The sequence below is a fragment of the Macaca mulatta genome, chromosome 10, assembly GCF_049350105.2.
Source record: "Macaca mulatta isolate MMU2019108-1 chromosome 10, T2T-MMU8v2.0, whole genome shotgun sequence".
In the NCBI taxonomy this organism is placed as follows: domain Eukaryota; kingdom Metazoa; phylum Chordata; class Mammalia; order Primates; family Cercopithecidae; genus Macaca; species Macaca mulatta.
Genome location: NC_133415.1, coordinates 18,232,081 through 18,252,487, shown reverse-complemented (window position 1 = coordinate 18,252,487; position 20,407 = coordinate 18,232,081). Strand labels below are relative to the sequence as shown.

Here is a 20,407-nt window from a genome sequence, read left to right as displayed (position 1 = left end):
CAGGATTACATCAAAGTCTTCCATCAGTTTCTTTCTGCTGAATTAGACATGGGTTATGTTCAAACAGCTCAGAGTTAATGAAATTGTGAAGCTCAGAATTGCCTTTTGTTTACTACAAGATGCACTAGACTGCAGAACACATCACTTACGAGGTTTTCCTGGGATTCGGGGGTCGGTCTGAGAGTGATCAGCTGATTGTGACCCAGCACCCACGGACCACCAAGAAAACAGAGGCATTTCTTAGAGACTTCTGAGTGGGGCTTTTTGCTTTGAGGCCGGATTGCCAGGCCACTGCACATAGAGAGGCTTCTGTGCTCTCCCATTGCATTGGTATTGGAATCAGTAGGGTGAGGCAGTTTTCTATCACTTCCGTAAAAGATGTTTCTGCTCTTCTCAATATTAAATGTTTATCTTAACATTCATGGGGAAGGAAACCAAGTCACTCAGTTTTATCTAAGTATTACATAATCTTTGGGGAGGGTGAAGATTCAAAACTGGAATATTAAAGAGCTAGATTATGTGGACCCATGCATAATGGGAAAAAGTCAATAATTTTTTTTTTCTTTGAGACGGGGTCTTCCTCTGTTGCCCAGGTTGGAGTTCAGTGGCGCAATCTTGGCTCACTGCAACCTCTGCCTTCTGGGCTCAGACGATTGTCCTCTCAGCCTCCTGAGTAGCTGGGATTATAGGCACCTGCCACTATACCCGGCTAATTTTTGTATTTTTAGTAGAGATGGGGTTTCACCATGTTGGCCAGGCTGGTCTGGAACACCTGGCCTCAAGTGATTCATCTGCCTTAGCCTCCCAAAGTGCTGGGATTATAGGCGTGAGCCACCATGCCTGGCCCCCAAAAGTAAAAAATTCTTACATAGCCGTTTTGATGTATCTTTCTCCTTGTATATCTGAGAAACTGAAAAAACTAAGAAGGTTCACATTTATATCCACACATAATAGACATGCATTCTCACACAAAAAGCATTTCAACTGATAAATATATCTTAATAGCTGTTATAAAACTTTTTCTTTTGAGACGGAGTCTCGCTCTGTTGCCCAGGCTGGAGTGTGGTGGTGCAATCTGGGCTCACTGCAAGCTCCGTCCCCCGGGTTCACACCATTCTCTTGCCTCAGCCTCCCAAGTAGCTGGGACTACAGGCGCCCACCACCACGTCTGGCTAATTTTTTATATTTTTGTAGAGACAGGGTTTCACTGTGTTAGCCAGGATGGTCTTGATCTCCTGACCTTGTGATCTGCCCACCTCGGCCTCCCAAAGTGCTGGGATTACAGGCATGAGCCACTGCGCCCGGCCTAGTTGTTATAAAACTTTTAAGCAGGTAGAAAATAATCACTTTCATTGTCTGGTAATAAGGCGACTAAGTTAGTGACATACTATAGTACACATTGCGTTAGGGACCCACCTATTGAATCATCTCAGAAATGTATACATCATGATGGTAAACCTTCTGAATCTGGCTTTTTAGCACTACCGGCCATAAAATTTTGTCACATAATATGCTATATAATATTAATAAACTCAAAAAATCACATATGCATACAGACATATGCATTGCCTTGTGTATGCATGCTTATTTTTCATTCAAAACACTGAACTAACGAAACAACTTCTGAATTTAACCCTTGTATTTTGGTTATACAAGACAATGTCATGTTTTAAAAAAATATTTAAATTTAAAGGGGCATGGTATCTACAATTCATTTTCAAATGTTTGAGGAAAAGAACTATGAAGAGTATGTGGCAAAATGTTAACAAATGGTTAATCTAAATGTAAGGGATAAAGTTCTTCATATTATCCTTGCGATTTTCTTGTAAGTTTTCAAACTTACAGCTTCAAAAATAAATGAAAATAAAACAAAACTAAAACTGTTTATGTGAAAATTGTAAGGTGAAACCAGCCTTGGCATTATCTATTTACTTTTCTGCTGTCTAGTGAAGTGCACTTACATCAAAGTAGACTGTACCTGGTTCACTGTTGCATTCATCATGTCCATCAGAGTAGATGCTCAATAAATTACTTGTGGAATTCAGAAAAAAAAGATAAAAAGTACAATGAAACTACTGATGTCACTGGAGCCCTTCTTTTCTTTCTTCAGCACCACTGCAGCATTACTTACCCAGGAATCTGTCAAAGCTTTGCTCTCAGTGAGCCCTGTCAATCATTTCATGACATTGTCCTGGCCTCATTGATCAGATGGCCTTGGTACCACACTTTGGGCAACGCTTTCCCAGACTGCCTGGCATGTTTTCATTCCAGAAGACATTCTCTTAAGACTACATGAATGTGTTAGAACAAACCAATGACCAAATCCACTAAATATTCACAATCAGAAACCCTACATTTTTGTGGCACCCCCATTACCTCCTTTTGGATATCACCAGTTATTCCTTGAAATTAAAGGACCCTCATTAAAAGTAGTTTTGTTAAATGAATGAAAACAAAGATCATGGTATGTCCGACATTAGATTCTATGGGTCTGAAACCTCTTAGGATGCATATGGTAGATAAGTGACATTTCATAAACTTGAATGGCACTAAGCTGAAGAATAAACCCTTAGGGCTAAAAAAATAAGGAAAACAAAGTATATGAAGCACATGAAGATACGACTGTATAAGCCTCGCAGCTAAGCTGATTTCAGTATTGTATGGGAAGGCAGTAGCACATTTTAGTGGGAAGACAGGGGTTTTTGAAGCCAGCCAGATTTTGGTTCAAATTCTGGCACTCCGTTAGCAGCCTGTGTGATCTTGGGCAAGTCACATAATTTCTCTGGGAGTTGGTCTTATTAGCTAAATAATGGGGATAATAATACCTCCCTTATTTTATAACATAGCTGTGAGGATCCATCATTGCCAACTACCACAGAAGTCTTGGTTCAATAAAGGGTAGTTCTTATTATCTCTACCAAGAGTGGCGGGAGCTGTGTCTGAGAGGGGATTTTAATCACATTTCTTTCACTAACACAGAGCTCCCTAAAGGCCTGGTGACCACAGATGAAGCCTTAACTCAAAGACAGTAGAGTCTTTGAAAAGAACAGAATTAAAGTAGGGTCTGTCCTTTCATGATGGGGCACAAAGAGGCTATTAGTCAACTCAGCAAATATGTGCTCTGTGAATCAGTTCAACACATTCAGAGAGATCACTCTGAGGCAGCATCCTAAGTCAGAGTACAAGGCAGAGCTTCAAACTCAGTGACTCTACCTGAGCCATGTAATCTAAGAACCAACCAAGGAGAAGCAATCAATTACTACCCCCTAGAGTGGAAGCCAGCTGTCTGAATATGATTAGAGATCACCCAGGTCTATTTCAAATGAATTTTCGGGAAGTCCGTGAGCATAGCAAGATTTTGAGTTATTTTAGGAGACATTACTGTCTGGATTGTGTGTGTTATTGGATGGATGTTGAAGGAAGACGACTAGAAATCCAACAATCTTCCTACATAGGCTCAAATTATCTTGTCTGTCGCTGTTTCATGTCTGTTTCCTTCTTACTGGGAAAGGAAGTAGCATTGCAGGTTATGTGGCTTTGGATTCAAAGAAGTAGGATCTGGTTTAAATTCTAGGTCTGAATTTGGGGGGAGTTACTTAATTACACAGAATGCACTCAGGTTCCCCATCTAGGAATGTTAATATCCACTTTGCAGTTTTGCTCCAAGGGTTCGGTGAACTCATGCGTGCCAAAGGCGTCTGTACATAGTGATTACTAAAAACATCTCAGTTCCCCTGCACACTGACTGTTAAGGGGGCCAAATGAGGGAACCTTGTCCTTCCTCTCAACTGAAAGCCAAGATGGTATTGGCTTATTTAAACATGAAAACATCAGTGTGATGCACTTAAAAGCCTGTTTTACCCCCCAGGGAATTGATGCAAAGGAATCAACATCTTTTGCAATTACCTCTGCCCAAATGGCTGCAGCTCCCCACACCGGAGCCGGGGCTGGCAGTGAACTGCTGCTCCCAATGTACGTTCTGGGAAAGCAGGCCGTTGGCTCTGCGGACCTCAGCCTCCATTGAGTTGGCAGCCTCTCTGTTGAAGTTGGGCATCCGCCAATGTCTGAGTTCCAGCTTTAAGTGAGACTGGCTTACAGTGTCAGGCACCTGTCTTTGGGGAAATAGGATTTTCTCCCATTGGTGTGAGTATCAGTTTCGGGCCTTAATAAATTCACTGTACATGAAGCTACATCGTCTTCTAGTTTACGCCTATTGTGTAAAAATAATTAGCACCTTTCATTCTCAGAAGTGACCCGGTTTAGATGACAAATTATATGGTCACCAGCTATGCCCATAAAAATGCAAGTGAAAGCAAGGTGGCTGGGCAGGAGTCAGGCGCCAAGCAAAATTTTAAAAATAAAAAGGCTTTAGAGAATGAAAAATTGATTTTTAACATTGAGGAACCAGTGCTGCCACCAGGTTTTTACTTGGCTCAAGTAACCGGTAATGATTAATTCAAAAACTGTATTGGTACGTGTACCTCACCTAACAGTGATTCTCTCTAGGGAAGGAGGAGAAATTAGTGAGTGCCTCTGTGTCTGTGTATCTGTCTGTGTGTACAAAGGGGAGAGAACAAGTCAATGATGTGCTGCTGGTAAATATTTAACAACCAGTTCTTGGGGATGGGCGGGGAGGAATCACTGAACATGGAAACTGGAGATACGCTCACAAAGGTCTTGTGGGCATGTAGAAGCTGGCCTGGCACGCCACTGAAGAAACTGGACTTTTGACATGTACTCTGAAAACTTTCTTTGTTCTGCTTTATACATCTATATCATTTTATTTATAAATGCTTATATATATGCTATATATGTATATGCTCTGTCTATAATATATATCTCTCTACATATATACATAAGCCTAGCTATATGTATGCAAAAATTAGTCCTAATTGTAATTTTCCTAATTCTTGTATAAATTTCAGTGCAACATCCACGTGAACGTGTTAACATACTGAGTGATCTCACAAACCGGATTGCTATAGGGTGCCACACGACTACCAGGCCCAACGATGGAATGTTCCCTTTACAATTGATGACCAGGATTTACCCTCCTAGCCCATATCTGGTAGAAGGCAACATCTGGCTTCAGTGTTGAGAAGGATGCTGAATGGAAAAACTTGAAGATGGTTTGAGTTAGAGACAGAGTGGGATCTAACCTCAGGCAAAAGGGGGAAAAAAAGGGTTAAAGTTCAAATGATGAGAAAAATAGAATGGGGGAACAGAAAAGTGTGAAGTTGCTCTTTATCCATTGAAATTTACCTCTCTCTGTCAAGGTGTGTCTCAGTAGCTTCTTGCAAGAGTGGGAGGGGAATGGGGAAGAAACAGTCTGTACTTTCATTTATTAAATGCAGCTTTCGCTGGTCACATTGCAACTCAATACAAACAGCCCAGCAGAGGGTAGGGCATTAACTCTCGTTCTCATCAATGTAAACACAACATTAATATTGAAGATTAAAGAAAATGGGTAAAAAGTCCAGTGTCTCCTCAATCTGTGTGAAGGTGAAGGTGGTTGCCTACCCTTGGCCAGGTCCCAAAGGGAGACTGAGGTTGTCACCTCTTCCCATCCACAGTGAAGCAGGCAAGAACCAGAGGAACCCAATCGCGTTCTTCCTGTAGGTCTCTAGATGGATACGTCGATCTTCAGAACTGGGCTTGCATGAGTTATTAAAGTTCTTCTAAAGGCCTGAGAGGTTCGTACCTTGCGTGTGCACTGAAATAGTTCCTTCAAAGCCCTTTCCCATGAATCAGTCACTGCCAATAGAAAATGTGACCGGTGTAAAACAGTCAGCCCTCGTAATTCCGCAGTCCCCATCGTGGCCCCTGGATTCTGGACAGTAGGGAGTTCAAAGTCACGGGAGCCTCGGTGATCATCCTGAAGGAAGCTGCCCATGTTTCAATATTGGCCGAAGATGGTTGATCTCCTTCCCGGGCCACTGCTGATAGAGGGTGATTGGTAGAGGCAGCTGATTTTCCTGCAGAGCCTCAAAGGATCAGATTTTCTGTTTTGGATTGCCAGTCCCCAAAATAAACAAACAAAATCCCCAAAGAAAAACAAATAAAAACAAAACAGGAGTGACTTTGGGGATAAGGAAACCCATTGACCTCACCTCCAGGATCCCCTGGCTATGATGTCCCCATTGGGTTTTCCCATGTGGTTGGTTCAGGTCATTGGTTTCCCCTCCGTTTGAATGCCCAGCTACATTGCAGGGCAAAGGGTAAAGTTTCCACTAAACAAAGACAATTTCGCTTCTATTTCCTGGGACGAATAACCCCTAGCACCCTGACTTCCCTTTCTCCCTAGTTATGATGCGAAGTATAATTATTAAAAAGCAACCAGAACATCCTAAAGCCCTGCCTTGATCTTGTGGCTTTGCAGTTAGATGAAAACCCTTTTACTGCCTCTCATCCCTTGATTTCCCATTCTTGAAGAGACTCTTCTAGGTGGGCTGCATATCTAACCTCTGGGAATGCAGGGTTGTGGGGCAGAGATGGACTGGCCGGATCCTTGTGCAAGGTCTCTGTAGTGAGGGCAGCTTGACTGGGCCAAAGAGATAAATAAAAACAAACCAAAAAAGCATGGCTCAATTTTGAATTTGAAGGCTGGGCCCCAAACAGCAAGTGGCACTTCCCCTGCAGCATGTCTCCCCCTAGTGGTGGGCGTCTTGGTGCTAGCTGTTGTTCTCGGCTGTGAGATATTTCAGGGCAGCAAAGCCATAGCGGCGGGACATGTCCTGCTGAAACTCTTCCTTGAGGGTTTTGAGACAGATGCGGTATTGCTTGTTGGAACGGAACTTGGTAATGTCGAAGCTGGGGGCATGGGGCATGTGGATCATGTAGGCATTAGGCAGCACAATGAATTCATACTCCTGGAAGAAGACAAGAGCAGCGTCAGAACCTGCCAGAGCCTGGCCGGGGTCGTGCATGATGAAGGCCCAAGCGAATGACTGAATGGTTAGTGAATGAATGACTTGATAATGGCACCCACAAGCACGGGGTACATGGACAGCATGATAGTTTTGGAGTGGGGCAGTTCAGGGCTGTTTCCATGACCTTGGACCAGGAAACTGGCTTCTCTGAGCCTTCATGTTCTCATCTATAAGGTGAAAGTAATAATATCCTTGAACGATGACCATGACGGGGAAGCCAATACTGTATAAACAGTGCTGAGCCGAGCTCATGGCCTAGAAAAGGTTTCTTAATAGATGTGGGCTTACACCCACATGGACACTCTAGGATGACACACGCCATGGGATATTCTCTTGCTCAATTAACTGACATCTGTTTATGATTCCTCATAGGACTTAATGCGATCTGACAGCCTCAACAGATGAGTGCAAAAGAAGGTACCAAAAAAAAAAAATGAGTGACACGGTGAAATAAAAACAAATGTTTCGCTGGACGTAAGCTCACCGAGAACAAACCTCCCCCTGACACATCCTCATAGCAGGTCACACTGTCATCCAGTATTCTCAACTTGGCAAAATACAGCTTAATTCTCAGGCCGAAAATAAAAGGCCACTGAAGAGCCAAAACAGGTGACCCAGATTTAGGTCATATCGCTTAGAGGAGAACTCAGCACACTTTTACTCAGATCTATTTACTCTCATTTTGGACATATTGTCTGATAAGCTTTTGTTATCTAGTTTCCCAGCCCAGAGCAGATAAGAATAAACTCGGGGAAAATTGGGATGGGGAAACGTGGCTGTTAGGTAGAACAATACCACAGCAGCCAGAAAAGACAGTTGCTGGTGAGGAATGAGTGAGAAAAACCATCAAAAGAAAATGCAAGATCTCCCAGAGCTGAACTGTCTGGGACATTTAGTGGAGGGACAAAGATCCCCCACCAACCGCGCTAGCTCCATGGGTATGCGTGTTATTACCTGGCAGGTGTGCACTCATTGCTTCCTTAAGGTATTGGAAAGGGTAAGAGTATGTTTGGGACATGCTATTGGCAAAGAAAAGAAAATATGCAACATATTTTCAAGAATTCTGTCAAAACTATCTAAAACAAGCAAAGTCCAGGTCTCATGGCTGGAAATATTAACTTTCTTTGAACCAGTTCATCTCACAGCACTGCTGGACACATGAACATGACATTCCTTTGAAGCAGAAGCTGAGGCAGACTGAACACTGTTGCCCATGAGTAGCACTCTGCTCATTTAAAGTATTATCAAAAATATGGATACTGACAGCCCTGCTTTCTGTTGTTAAATATGGACATGATTCTATAACCTTCTGTCTACATCAGTGGTTCTCAACCCCAGTGCTTCTCAATCATCTGGGACTGCTCTCAAACACTGGAACTATGGGAAGGAAAGTTCTCCTGGTGATTCTCATGAATGGCCAGCACTCAGTATCCAACCTTAGCTTTTTCTGAATTGGAGGTGCTCTTGTTGAAAAATATGTGCACTGTGCACCAGGAGGAGAGGTCTTGGAGAAGAGCACACACACACACACACAAACCAAAATCGGGTTGGAGGGACCCAGGAATCCTTCTTCTAATTCAACCAGAGCAGCTTTGCTTTTGTTTGTTTAACACAGGGGCTGAAAAATTAGAGCATGTCTGGCCCATTTCATGTTTTTGTAAATAAAGTTTTATTGAAACAGCCACACCCATTTGTTTAAAGGCTGTCTAAGACTGAACTACAATGGCAGAGTTAAGTAGTTGAAAAGGAGACCTGTAGGTCCCATAAAGCTCAAAACACTTACTATCTGATCCTTTACAGAAAAAGTTTGTTGATCCTTGGTTTCACCTATTAGAATTCTGTAGAAGATCTACTTCGAAGTAGGAGTTCAATATGTATCAATGGGATGAATGAAGGAGTTCATGACTAAACAGTCTCAGAGTCACCACTCTGTTAGTAATGATGTATGCATCTACAAATCTTTTAGTAAAGGGTGGAATAATTAGCTGCATCTTAGCAGCATGCTTTGTCGTGTTACGTGATTCAAAGGCCAAGTGACGAATGGTCACATTTGCATGTCTTCATCATCAGGTTGGGTGAGGATGAGGAGGTGAAATGGTTTGTCACAGGAAACTCACGTTTACCTGGGTCCTGGCCAAGAACCCAACTCTCACCCAAGGGTTGAGGAAGGAGCAACGGTTTGGGATCAAGAGCCCGAGGATCAGTACTACCACTGGTCCACAAGCATACCTTGTTCCCTCTTAGCTCTTGGCTTTCTCGTCTCCAAGGATCCCTTAAGCTCTAGGATCTAGGCCTCTCCCCTGTTGGTCGCACTAGGTGGATGCTCCGTTCTCACCTGCACATCCAGTTCCATGATATGCGCCACTTTGTTCCAGCCGAAGCCTACAAACCTCCGGTCGTACTCTGGGCAGTCGCGTCTCACGACAACATACGGCTCAAAATCGGCCTCCCACTCCACCCGGTAAGGCGTGGTGGCGGTCCGCCACTTGGCGAAGTTTGTGGGTGCGTGGCCTTTCGTCCAGACGTGGTACCTGAGACACACGGAGAAAAGCCATTGGGTGGAGGGAAGGAAGGCAAGCTCTCCAAATGCAGCCGATGTGGAGGAGGAAGAGGTGTACCCGGATGTAGTTCTCGGGTGAGTGGAACTGTCTCTCTCCCAAAAGCTATGTTGAAGTCCCAACCCCCAGTACCTGTGAATGGGACCTATTTGGAATCAGGATCTTTGCAGATATAATGAGGTTATGACAAGATCACAGTGGATTGGGGTGGGCACTAATCCAATGATTGCTATCCTTATAAGAAGGGGAAAATTGAGACACAGAGACACACCGCAAGAATACCATGTATATCCCAGCACTTTGGGAGGCCGAGACGGGCGGATCACGAGGTCAGGAGATCGAGACCATCCTGGCTAACACGGTGAAACCCCGTCTCTACTAAAAAATACAAAAAAAAAACTAGCCGGGCGAGGTGGCGGGCGCCTGTAGTCCCAGCTACTCGGGAGGCTGAGGCAGGAGAATGGCGTAAACCCGGGAGGCGGAGCTTGCAGTGAGCTGAGATCCGGCCACTGCACTCCAGCCCGGGCGACAGAGCGAGACTCCGTCTCAAAAAAAAAAAAAAAAAAAAAAAAAGAATACCATGTATAGGCATCGGCAGAGATGGGAATGATGGGTGCATCTGTAAATCAAAGATTGCCAAACATGACTGGCAACCACCAGAAAGAGCCTAGGACCTCAGGGAAGAAGCATGGACCTGCTGACAGCTTGATCTTGGACTTTTGGCCTCCAGAATCGTGAGAGAATAAATTTCTATTATGTTAAGCCATCCGGTTTTTAGTATTTTGCTGCAGCAGCTACAGGAAACCCTAATCCCGTCTGCTATCTGCACACTTCACTAACGAGGAGATTGTCAATATGAAAAGGAACTCCTGGAGGGCTCCATGCTATTTCTCAGGAACTGACTGCAGGGCGGCTTGTGTAGAGCGATTGCTGCCAGAGGCCACTGTGGTAGGCAGGAGTATAAGACTGGGTCCCCCATGACTCTCACCCTGTACAGTGCTCTCCCCTTGGGGCAGAACCTGTGAGTATATATGTAAGCACTCCTGGGATTATGTTACATTATATGGCAGAAGGGATTGTTGTAAATATAAATGAGGTTACTTACCAGTTTACCTTGCGTGAAAATGGGAGATAATGGAATCATGTGACCCTTTAGACCTGGGTCTGGAAGAAAGCAAGGAGCTACGTTGGGAGCTGCCTATGGGGGCCATGTGGCAAAGAACTAGACTCTAGGAGAGCAGTCCCTGGCCAAAAGCCAGCAGGAAAATGGGACCTTAGGCCTAGGAATGAAAGGAAAGAAATTCTGCTAACCACCAGTGATCTGGGAAGAGGAGAATTGCAGGTCTGCTGACTCCTTGATTTCAGCCCAGTGAGATCCCGAGCAGAGAATCCAGTCATTCCATGGCCGGATCTCTGATCCCTAGAGACTGTGAGATCACAAATTTGTTTCAAGCCGCTATGTTTGTGATAAATTGTTATACAGTAGTAGAAAACGAATACAGTCATATAACCACAATAAGAAGCAGCTAATATTAGTTAACCACTTATTGTGTACTGAGACTATTTTAAATCTGTCTCTCTCTCTCTCTCTCTCTCTCTCTCTCTCTCACACACACACACACACACACACACAGAGATATTGTTTTAAATTCTCATAACTTACTAAATGTCAAAGTAAAAGCAGTAAGTGCTGGAGTTGCAATTCAAAACCAGGAAGCCTCGCTCAAGAGCCAGGAGCCTCCTTAAGCACTGGCTGGGTCACTTCTAACTCTCTCTCTCTCTTTCTCTCTCTCTTTTTTTTTTTGAGATGGAGTCTTGCTCTGTTGCCAGGCTGGAGTGCAGTGGTGCAATCTCAGCTCACTGCAATCTCCGCCTCCCCAGTTCAAGCGTTCAAGCGATTCTCCTGCCTCAACCTCCCAAGTGGCTGGGATTACAGACGCCTACCACCACACCTGGCTGATCTTTGTATTTTTAGTAGACACGGGATTTTACCACGTTGGCCAGGATGGTCTCCATTTCTTGACCTCGTGATCCACCTGTCTTGGCCTCCCACAGTGCTGGAATTACAGGTGTGAGCCACCACGGCCAGCTGGGTCACCTCTCTTACATATCCCTGTCCCCCACACTTCCTGGCCTGTTGAACGAGTACTCAACAATCGTGCACTAAACTGAATGAATGAATGAGTAGCCTAACAACATGACAGGCACCCGAGATGGGCCCATGTGTGGGATGGCAATATGCCTCTGGAAGCTACAGAGAGATGGCAGGAAGCTGGGCGTCTAGTGAAGGAGTAGGCAGGGACCAAGAGAAGGGTTAGGAAAAGGAGTATCCAGAGCTGGAAAGAAAAGTTTCATGAAATGAAAACAGGACAGAAGGGTGGGAACCCAAGAGCTTAGCTGCAGAGAGAGAGGAAGTGGAAATCCTGGATTCTATCTCATCCTATGGGCAGACTCTCCAAAGCAAGGGAGGCGCTAAGTGAGGGTGAGTATTCTGTGTGGCCAAAGGGACACTTTCTGGCAGGGAACGCAGCTGCTTCCTTCTTTTGCTTTTCTACCATTGAGGCTGGACTCCCCCTAAACCCTCAGGGAACTGGCCAGTGTGGATGAACGGGCACTGGCCAATAGGTGGGCTTTGATCAAGTTGTGCTGTTGGGTGAGACAGCCAGGCTGGGGGAGGGCAGGAACTTGAACTTCAGCCCCACCAACACAGCAACTTCCATCAAAACCAAAGCCACTTAAATGGAAGAAAAATGAAAGGTGAAGCAATGTCATTTTCATGGAGTGTGGAAAAGGGATATTGTGGGAGATGTCAATCTCGGGTATGATCCAAAAATTAGGCCCCAAAGCAGTTGCTTTTCCATTTGCGAACTTGCTGAACGGACAGTCTTGACACCTGATGCCTTTGACAGAACTGGCACAGCACAGCTGATGGCCGTGAACTTGTATGAGGTTTAAAGCACAGCACAATGGAGAGATCAGGCCAGGGTTCAAATCCCACCTCTGCCACTTAGGAGCTGAACGCCTTGTAGAACCAAATGCTTTAACTAGGCATTAATTTCCTTTTGTGTCAACTGGGGAAAATAGTATCTATCTGGTTGAACTGCCAAGGAGACTGAATAAGAAAATGTAAAGAGCCTGGCACAATATCGGCATAGAAGAGGAATTCAATAAATGCTAGTTTAACAAAGTGGTTAAAAAACAATGGTTCTGGAGGCAGCCTGCCTGGGTTGGAATTCTGTCATTCAACAGGTATGGGTACATTAACTAATTGGCACCTTTGTTTCCTTCTCTTGGCAAAATGGACATAGCTGTATCTACTTCATAGATTTGTAATGATTATGTGACTTGATTCACACACAGTACTGAGCAGTTTCTGATACATGGTAATTCCTCAAAAAAAAAAAAAAAAAAAAAAAAAAGAGAGAGAGAGAGAGGCCAGGCGCGGTTGCTTAAGCCTGTAATCCCAGCACTTTGGGAGGCCGAGACGGGTGGATCACAAGGTCATAACACGGTGAAACCCCGTCTCTACTAAAAAATACAAAAAACTAGCCAGGCGTGGTGGCAGGCGCCTGTAATCCTAGCTACTCGGGAGGCTGAGGCAGGAGAATGGCGTAAACCCGGGAGGCGGAGCTTGCAGTGAGCTGAGATCCGGCCACTGCACTCCAGCCTGGGCGACAGAGCGAGACTCCGCCTCAAAAAAAAAAAAAAAAAAAAAGAGAGAGAGAAAATTCTCTTTATTATTTCTCCTTGTTTGCTTCCCAGATATGACGCCGATTCCTAGTGGTCTTGCTCTCAGTGATACTGACAGCCATATTATTGGCCATCCATCCTTAGAATCTAAACTGTTGGACAATGATAATATGAAAAGGAAGGGAAAAGAACAGGGGAGATGGTGCCATTGCACTCCACTGTAGGGACAGTTGGGTCAGTTCTACTCATCTGGCTGAGGAGGCAGCTTTGATCACTTCAGCCCAGACACTGACAGCCTGCTGAATGGCTGGGCAGCACAGGGTGCAGTCAGGTTACAATGAACCTATTGTTCAAACAAGCCCCAGCCTGCGAATGACCTATTGCCAGGCCAGTAGACACCAAACTTTGAGTCTTGCTGTCTGAGACTAGCAATGCCAGGTAGCCTCCTTCCCCACTCAAAAAGGGATGGGAAGACGAGAGAGGTTTCCTAAGTACGCCTTACAGGATGCTACTGGGGAGAAGAGATTTGGGGCACTTTGCTTTGAGCAGTGGTTCTCAAACTTGAGTATGCATTAGAATGATCTGGAAGACTAGTTCCAACTCCAGAGTTTCTGATGCAGGAGGTCTGGGCTAGGCTTGAGCCTCTGCATTTCTAACACGTTCCTAAGTGATGCTGAAGCTACTGGCCCGGGGACCACATTCTGGAGCCACCGCCCTAGAGGACTTGTAGGGGTGTGGACGCTTTCTCATTCCAGGTGTGGTAGGGAGCAGATTTCGGCTGCTCAGAGGCTGAAGAGTTTGTTATTTGGAGAGCAGGTGACAATAGCAAATCTCTCAGAGACAGGGGCTGTAATTTAGCACTTGGCATGATGGCTTGCAAGCTGCTGGACAGAGCGGCAATCATGGACACAGCAGGCCACACCCCAGCTCTTGTGGCCACAAATGTGGCTGTGAAATGAGTTCTCGGTTCACCGTGGTATGAAGATGGCAGGAAGGATGCCTTGGAAATGTGTCAAATGCTCAGACTATGGCATCCATGGGAGACTTAGACTCAGGTTTGGTCTGAAAGTCTCAATTTCGAGGAGCAAGTTTTTACCCTGCATTTTAAAACACTGGGTTAAAAAAAAAATCCAGGACTCAATCAGTAGCCAGATGATATTCTGACGAAGAACACACAGGTTCCTTAGACCTGGGCAGAATCCAGGCTCTGCTATTCACTGGCTGTGTGTCACTGGCAAGTTATTAAACTTCTCAGAGCCTCAGTTTCATTATCCAGGCAATGGGGATAACAGTATCTGTCACATAGATTTATTGTGAGAATTAAATATGTAATCACAGTGCCTGGCACATGCTAAGCATGCAATAAGTGGTAGTTATTTCTTTCAGAAAAGAAGGAAGGCTTGGGTTGGGTGGGGGCCTCCTAACTCTTCCAGGTCACTTTCTAGAATTCTCGATAGAGGAAGAAGGCTGGAGTTTGAGTCCTGGCTCTCCTGGGACCTCTCCACTCCTCAGTTTCTTCGTCTGTATAAAATGTGAAAAATGATAACCTCTGAACTGTTGAATGAACTACCCATCTCATAGTTATTTTCACAAGATATAGTTTATTTGAGGAAACTTTCTAGAAATTTCTAGAAACTTAATCGCGGTATGAAAACCCAAGTTATTATGACTATAGTGTTTTCAATAAAACTCCGATGGTCTAGAAAGGTATGCTTTTTAGCTCCAAGGAAGTGTTGGCCATTCTGACATCATTCACAATAGTGGCCTCACTTTAAAACTGGAGCAGGGCCAGGCGCGGTGGTTTACGCCTGTAATCCCAGCACTTTTGGGAGGCCGAGGTGGGCAGATCACCTGAGGTCAGGAGTTCGAGACCAGCCTGGCCAACATGGTGAAACCCTGTCTTTACTAAAAGTACAAAAATTAGCCGGGTGTGGTGGTGGGCACCTGTAATCCCAGCTACTCAGGAGGCTGAAGCAGGAGAATCGCTTAAACCTGGGAGGCGGAGGTCACAGTGAGCTGAGACCACGCCATTGCACTCCAGCCTGGGCAACAAGAATGAAACTCTGTCTCAAAAACAAACAAACAAACAAACAAACAAACAAACAAACAAACTGGAGAAGGCGGAAGCACCAGCCCTCTCTTCAGACTGCTCAGTTATGGCACCCAGCAGGCCACCTACTTTTCCCTGGATCACTACATGTAATACAGCAGCCTGTCCCCAGGACATGTAACCTGTTTGCACTTGTGCAGTGGCACAGACTCCTGCAACACTTGGGACAGGTGACAGGGGAGCTCCCTGGCAATGTTCCTGTAGGACTCAGGGGCCTGGGAAAGAAGGAAATCAGGGTTCCATTTGCGACGATCAGTTGGGCAACAGGAAAGCTGGCTGCCACATGTGCTGGGTCACCTTGATGACTTGAAGTTGTTGACACAACGGTTACACATCCCCCAGGCCTCAGGGGCTCAGAGAACAGACCACTCATACCACAAAGAAGAAGGAAAACCACTGCCATGGTGCTAAGAGAATGAAACCCACCTACCAAATGAATGGATGGACAAGCACACAAAAGAGAGAGCTCGGAGCCAGGAGATGGGAGCAGGAACCTAAACTGAGTTTAGTAAAAAGGACAAACAGAAATAAGCTAAACCTTCCTACCCTTCAGCCCTCCAAACATGCCTACCCTTCCATCTGAACACATAACGTCTGTCATCCGTGCACAAAAAAGTACATGGCACGTACCGGCATGGGGAGAGGAGCGAGATTACACAGACGTTGTCTGGAGAAAGTGGTGCCTTCCCTGGCGTCACAATGGACTAAGGTGAGCAACAAACTTCCAGATCAATAGCTTTGGCATCTGGGTTTCCCAGGAGAAAGAAGGCCTTCGAGCACCCCCAGAGCACAGCAGATAGAGCCACTCACCTGAATGTGAAGAGGGTCCCCATGTCCAGCATTGACAGCAACTCCGCCTTCGACTTGGGGAAGGAGAGCCGGTAGCGCAGCGTCTCGAATGCGGGGACGATCATTGCTTTCTTGGTGTTGGCAAGGTCGAGCTGGATGACAGACTTCCTGAAAAGAGGGGACAGGCAGAGACAGAGTCCCTGTGACACCAGGCCAAGGTCTTTTCCCCATGAGGGCGGGGTGGTCACTGGCCCAGGGAAGTGTGGGAGAGAAAGCTCAGGTCAGCCTCTCAATTAAAGATGGGGAAACTGGGCCAGGTGCGATGGCTCACGTCTGTAATCCCAGCCTTTGAGAGGCCGAGGCAGGCACATCACTTGAGTTCAGGAGTTCGAGACCAGCCTGGTCAACATGGTGAAATCCCGTCTCCACTAAAAATACAAAGAAATTGGAGGGGCATGGTGGCGCACACCTGTAGTCCCAGCTAATTGGGAGGCTGAGGCACGACAATTGCTGGAGCCCGGGAGGCAGAGGTTGCAATGAGCTGAGATCACGCCGCTGCACTCCAGCCTGGGTGACAGAGATAGATTCTGTCAAAAAAAAAAAAAAAAACAGGCAAAGAAAGGAAAGGGAAGAAAGGAAAGAAAAAAAAAGGAAAGAAAAGAAACAGAAAAGGAGGAAAAGAAAGAAAAAGAAAGAAAGGAAAGAAGACAAGAGAAAAGAAAGATAGGGAGCCCTGGGAGGCAAAGCAGCTTGCCAAACACTTGGGGAACCCAGAGTGGAACGAGATCTGCTGTCCCCGAGACAGAGAGCTTGGTCTTCCTGGAGAATAAACAGAGGGCAGATCAGACTGAGGGGCCGGGAGAACCTCCCACACATTTTCAGTGTGTGCTCCTGCCAGAGTCAGGCACAGAAGGAAGGCTTCAAAGGACCACAGGGGTTACAGCCCAGTCTGCTTGGTTCCCTGGGCTGGTCAATCACTCCGACTGCAGCCCTGGCCACACCAGAGCAGGTGGACAGAGAGCCGATGAGAGAATCACCCAACTGGGTACTTTCAGGTTCCATTTCAGTGACTCCTCAACTCCTTGAATTTTCCAGACTCCAAGCCTTTAAAGTAGCCAGAGCCACCCTAGGCAGCCAGCGCTGGGAAGACAGCTCTGGTATCCCCCTTGGGGGAAGGTTCTGCAAAGTCTTGCCTTAGTGCCTGGCCTTCCACTCTGCTCCTCTGAGCCCTGATCCTGCACGCCTGGGTTTGTCTGCCTTTTCCCTGCTCTGTGGCTGACACTTGGAAGGGGAGAAAGGCTCATGGTGGGCCATAAATGGCCAAGCATCTAGTGCCATATGGCATGAGGACTTTTTTTGTTTTTTGAGACGGAGTCTTGCTCTGTCACCCAGGCTGAAGTACAGTGGCGTGATCTCAGCTCACTGCAACCTCCGCCTCCCAGATTCAAGTGATTCTCCTGCCTCAGCCTCCTGAGTAACTGGGACTGCAGGCGCATGCCACCACATCCATCTAATTTTTGTATTTTTAGTAGAGATGGGTTTCACCATGTTGGCCAGGCTGGTCTTGATCTCTTGACCTCGTGATCCGCCCGCCTCGGCCTCCCAAAGTGCTGGGATTACAGGTGTGAGCCACCGCGCCTGGCCAGCATGAGGTTTTTAATAAACACAGACTGGATTTGAACCCCGGCAAGGTGACTTTATGGGTCCTGCCATCCTGGGAAAGAGATTTAGCTCCTCACTACCTTTGGTCTCTCATCCCTAAAATGATGGCAATAACATCTACCTCCTGGAGACTGAACAAAGTCATATACCGCCACTTGGCACATGTGGCCAGGGGCAGGCATGCTGTGACAAGTGGTCACTATTCTACTGCAGTGCTATCATGACTCTCTGACTTGGATCTTCTGTGATCTCTTTCGGCCAGGACCTAGGAATTCATTCTGGCCTCCTGCTTGGACACTGACCTTTGGGTCTCAAGGTCATCATGGCTGTCGGTTTCTATCTCTAAAATAGAGAAAGCAGACTTTCCTGGGGAAGAGGTAGGCATTGTAAGACATTTTGAAAAACCACTGAAAGTAGCAGCCCTCCGTGGCCATAAAACTGTCCATTGAAGGCTGGGCACAGTGGCTCACGCCTGTAATCCCAGCCCTTTGGGAGGCTGAGGTAGGTGGATCACAAGGTCAGGAGTTCGAGACCAGCCTGGCCAATATGGTGAAACCCTGTCTCTACTAAAAATACAAAAATTAGCCGGATGAGGTGGGGGTGCTGGTAGTCCCAGCTACTTGGGAGGCTGAAGCAAGAGAATCGCTTGAACCTGGGAGGCGGAGGTTGCAGTGAGCCGAGATCGCACCACTGCATTCTAGCCTGGGCGACAGAGCAAGATTCCGTCTCAAAAAAACAAAAAACAAACAAAAAAAACACCAAAAATCAAAAATCTGTCCTCCACTGCTACATTATTAAAGTCACTTCACTCAATCAGACTTGGAGCGTGTGCATTAGCAGGGACTGGAGCTGGCATGCAAAGAGGAATCACACGGTACGGAAGTGACTGAGTCAGCCCAGGCCTGAATGGGACAAAACAGGGTGGCAGTCCCAGAAGGACACAGGACATCAGCAGGGCTTCATTATCACTGAATGATGAGGGGGAATCTGGATCAGGTCAGAATAAGGACAGTTTCCTAAAACCATCCTTGGTTAATGGATCTCACCAGCTCCCAGTAAAGAGGGGGTGGTTGGGATGGGCTGGAAGTTCATTTTGGAACCCTCTGAATATCAATTTGCAGTTCACTCTTTACCACAGTGCTCACGTTAACTACATACCAAATAATATATAGCTCTCTCACCACTATTCCAGAGGAGGTTCCTAAAGGACAACAGCAAGATATAGCGTGTGGCGAGCTCTACTCAGCCAGTCTGAGGGCTAGAGGTTTGAGTCAGCCTGTCCTGGCCTGGATTCTTCTCCCACTTTGTCTGAACAATGTTAGTTTTCAAACATTCAAGATTCCCTCCTCTATGGCTAGGCGTCTAATGTCAGCTAGCACTCTCTTTTGTATCAAACCTGGATTAGATATGGGCAGAGCTAGGCTCTTTACCATTCCCCCTGGAAAGGTGGGTACCTTATCTATTGATTCTGGGTATTGGGGGTGGGATATATGGGTCTAAAGAATATCCTTGGACCAAGACAGCAAAGCCCTTGGAATCCCTGGGGCAGGGGGGGAAGGTGTCCCTGTACTGGTGGGTGGTTGCTACCCATTCAACTATCACCCAGCACCTATGATGTGCCAGGCATGTGAAGATACAGGGTGAAAAGAACAAGCAAAGTCTCTGCCCGCATGGTGCTTACATTCACATAAACATCTCAGGATGCTACAAGCCTAGGGACAAATCTTTGTAAACTGGGGCCCCAGACTGTATTTGTAGCTGATTATTTTATAATACAATGCTATAGAAACAGAATAGAAGGCTGCGAGGGCAGAACTATAAAGGGAGTGGGCAAAACATAAAGACACATACACATATATATGCGATGGATACAGAGCTCTACAAACATGGATGTTTGTATCTATATAAGGCTCAAGTTACTATTATCATCAGTTGCTATAGGAGCTGCTTCTTGGAGATTAATTCCTGCTAGAAAATAATTCCCCTTTCTATGGGAGCAACCTGCCCCCTATACATAGAAGCAAGCTCTCAGAGTTCTCTGCGTGTCCTACCTGCACCCCTGGCAAGGGCAGGTTTTTTAGGATTAGACACTTGACCCAGGCTGAGCACATCAGTTTCTTACTCTTGGAAATTTGAATAGAAATAGAGACTGCGAAAGCATTGACTTTCAGTGATGAAATGCTCTAAAGACTTCTGAACTGCTGCAGAGGGGCCCAGAGCTGCCCTGGTTAATTGTAGTCTCATGTACTGGTTTTCCAAGTCCTAGTTTGATTTCATAAGATAACCCATCCATTATTTGCTTTGTTTTTCTTTGATTTGTTTTTATTTTACTTAAGCTACCTGGTATTGGTTTCTGTTGCCTGCAACTAAACAGCCCTAACCAATATACCGGAAGACCCAAAGCAGACAGACCCAGTAAGCAGCATGCCTCACAAATGCAGTCCTAGCAGGCCTTATTTCCCTCTGCATAGACAGCACCAGATTCTGGAGCGCTTTCTGCAATCTCCCTTTAATCTCACTAAAATACAAACTGCCACAAAGATGGATCTGTCACCAAATAGCTCCATTTCAGACTCAGTTCAAGGAGGTTTCAATACTGATGTCCTGAAAGGGTCTCATTATGAAGTTGTTTCAGCAATAAAGAGACTTCATGGTATAAACTCTGAGCA

General features: G+C 45.8%; 1 protein-coding gene and 1 long non-coding RNA gene across 29 annotated transcripts in view; one reads left to right on the top strand and one right to left on the bottom strand.

The window, feature by feature from the left end:
• LOC144331777 (uncharacterized) overlaps positions 1 to 20,407 on the top strand; it is a 123,861-nt gene that overhangs the window by 80,187 nt on the left and 23,267 nt on the right. The window lies entirely within an intron of this gene.
• The window catches only part of LARGE1 (LARGE xylosyl- and glucuronyltransferase 1), a 634,395-nt gene continuing 619,315 nt past the window's right edge, over positions 5,328 to 20,407 (bottom strand). For 24 of the 28 annotated variants that reach the window (XM_015150011.3, XM_077948914.1, XM_077948910.1 and 21 more), the window contains 3 exons: positions 16,098 to 16,244; positions 9,265 to 9,460; positions 5,328 to 6,869 (listed from right to left, as the gene is read on the bottom strand). In XM_015150011.3, coding sequence (XP_015005497.1) covers positions 6,672 to 6,869; positions 9,265 to 9,460; positions 16,098 to 16,244 — 541 coding nt within the window. In that variant the 3' untranslated portion in view covers positions 5,328 to 6,671. 28 annotated transcript variants of the gene reach the window in all.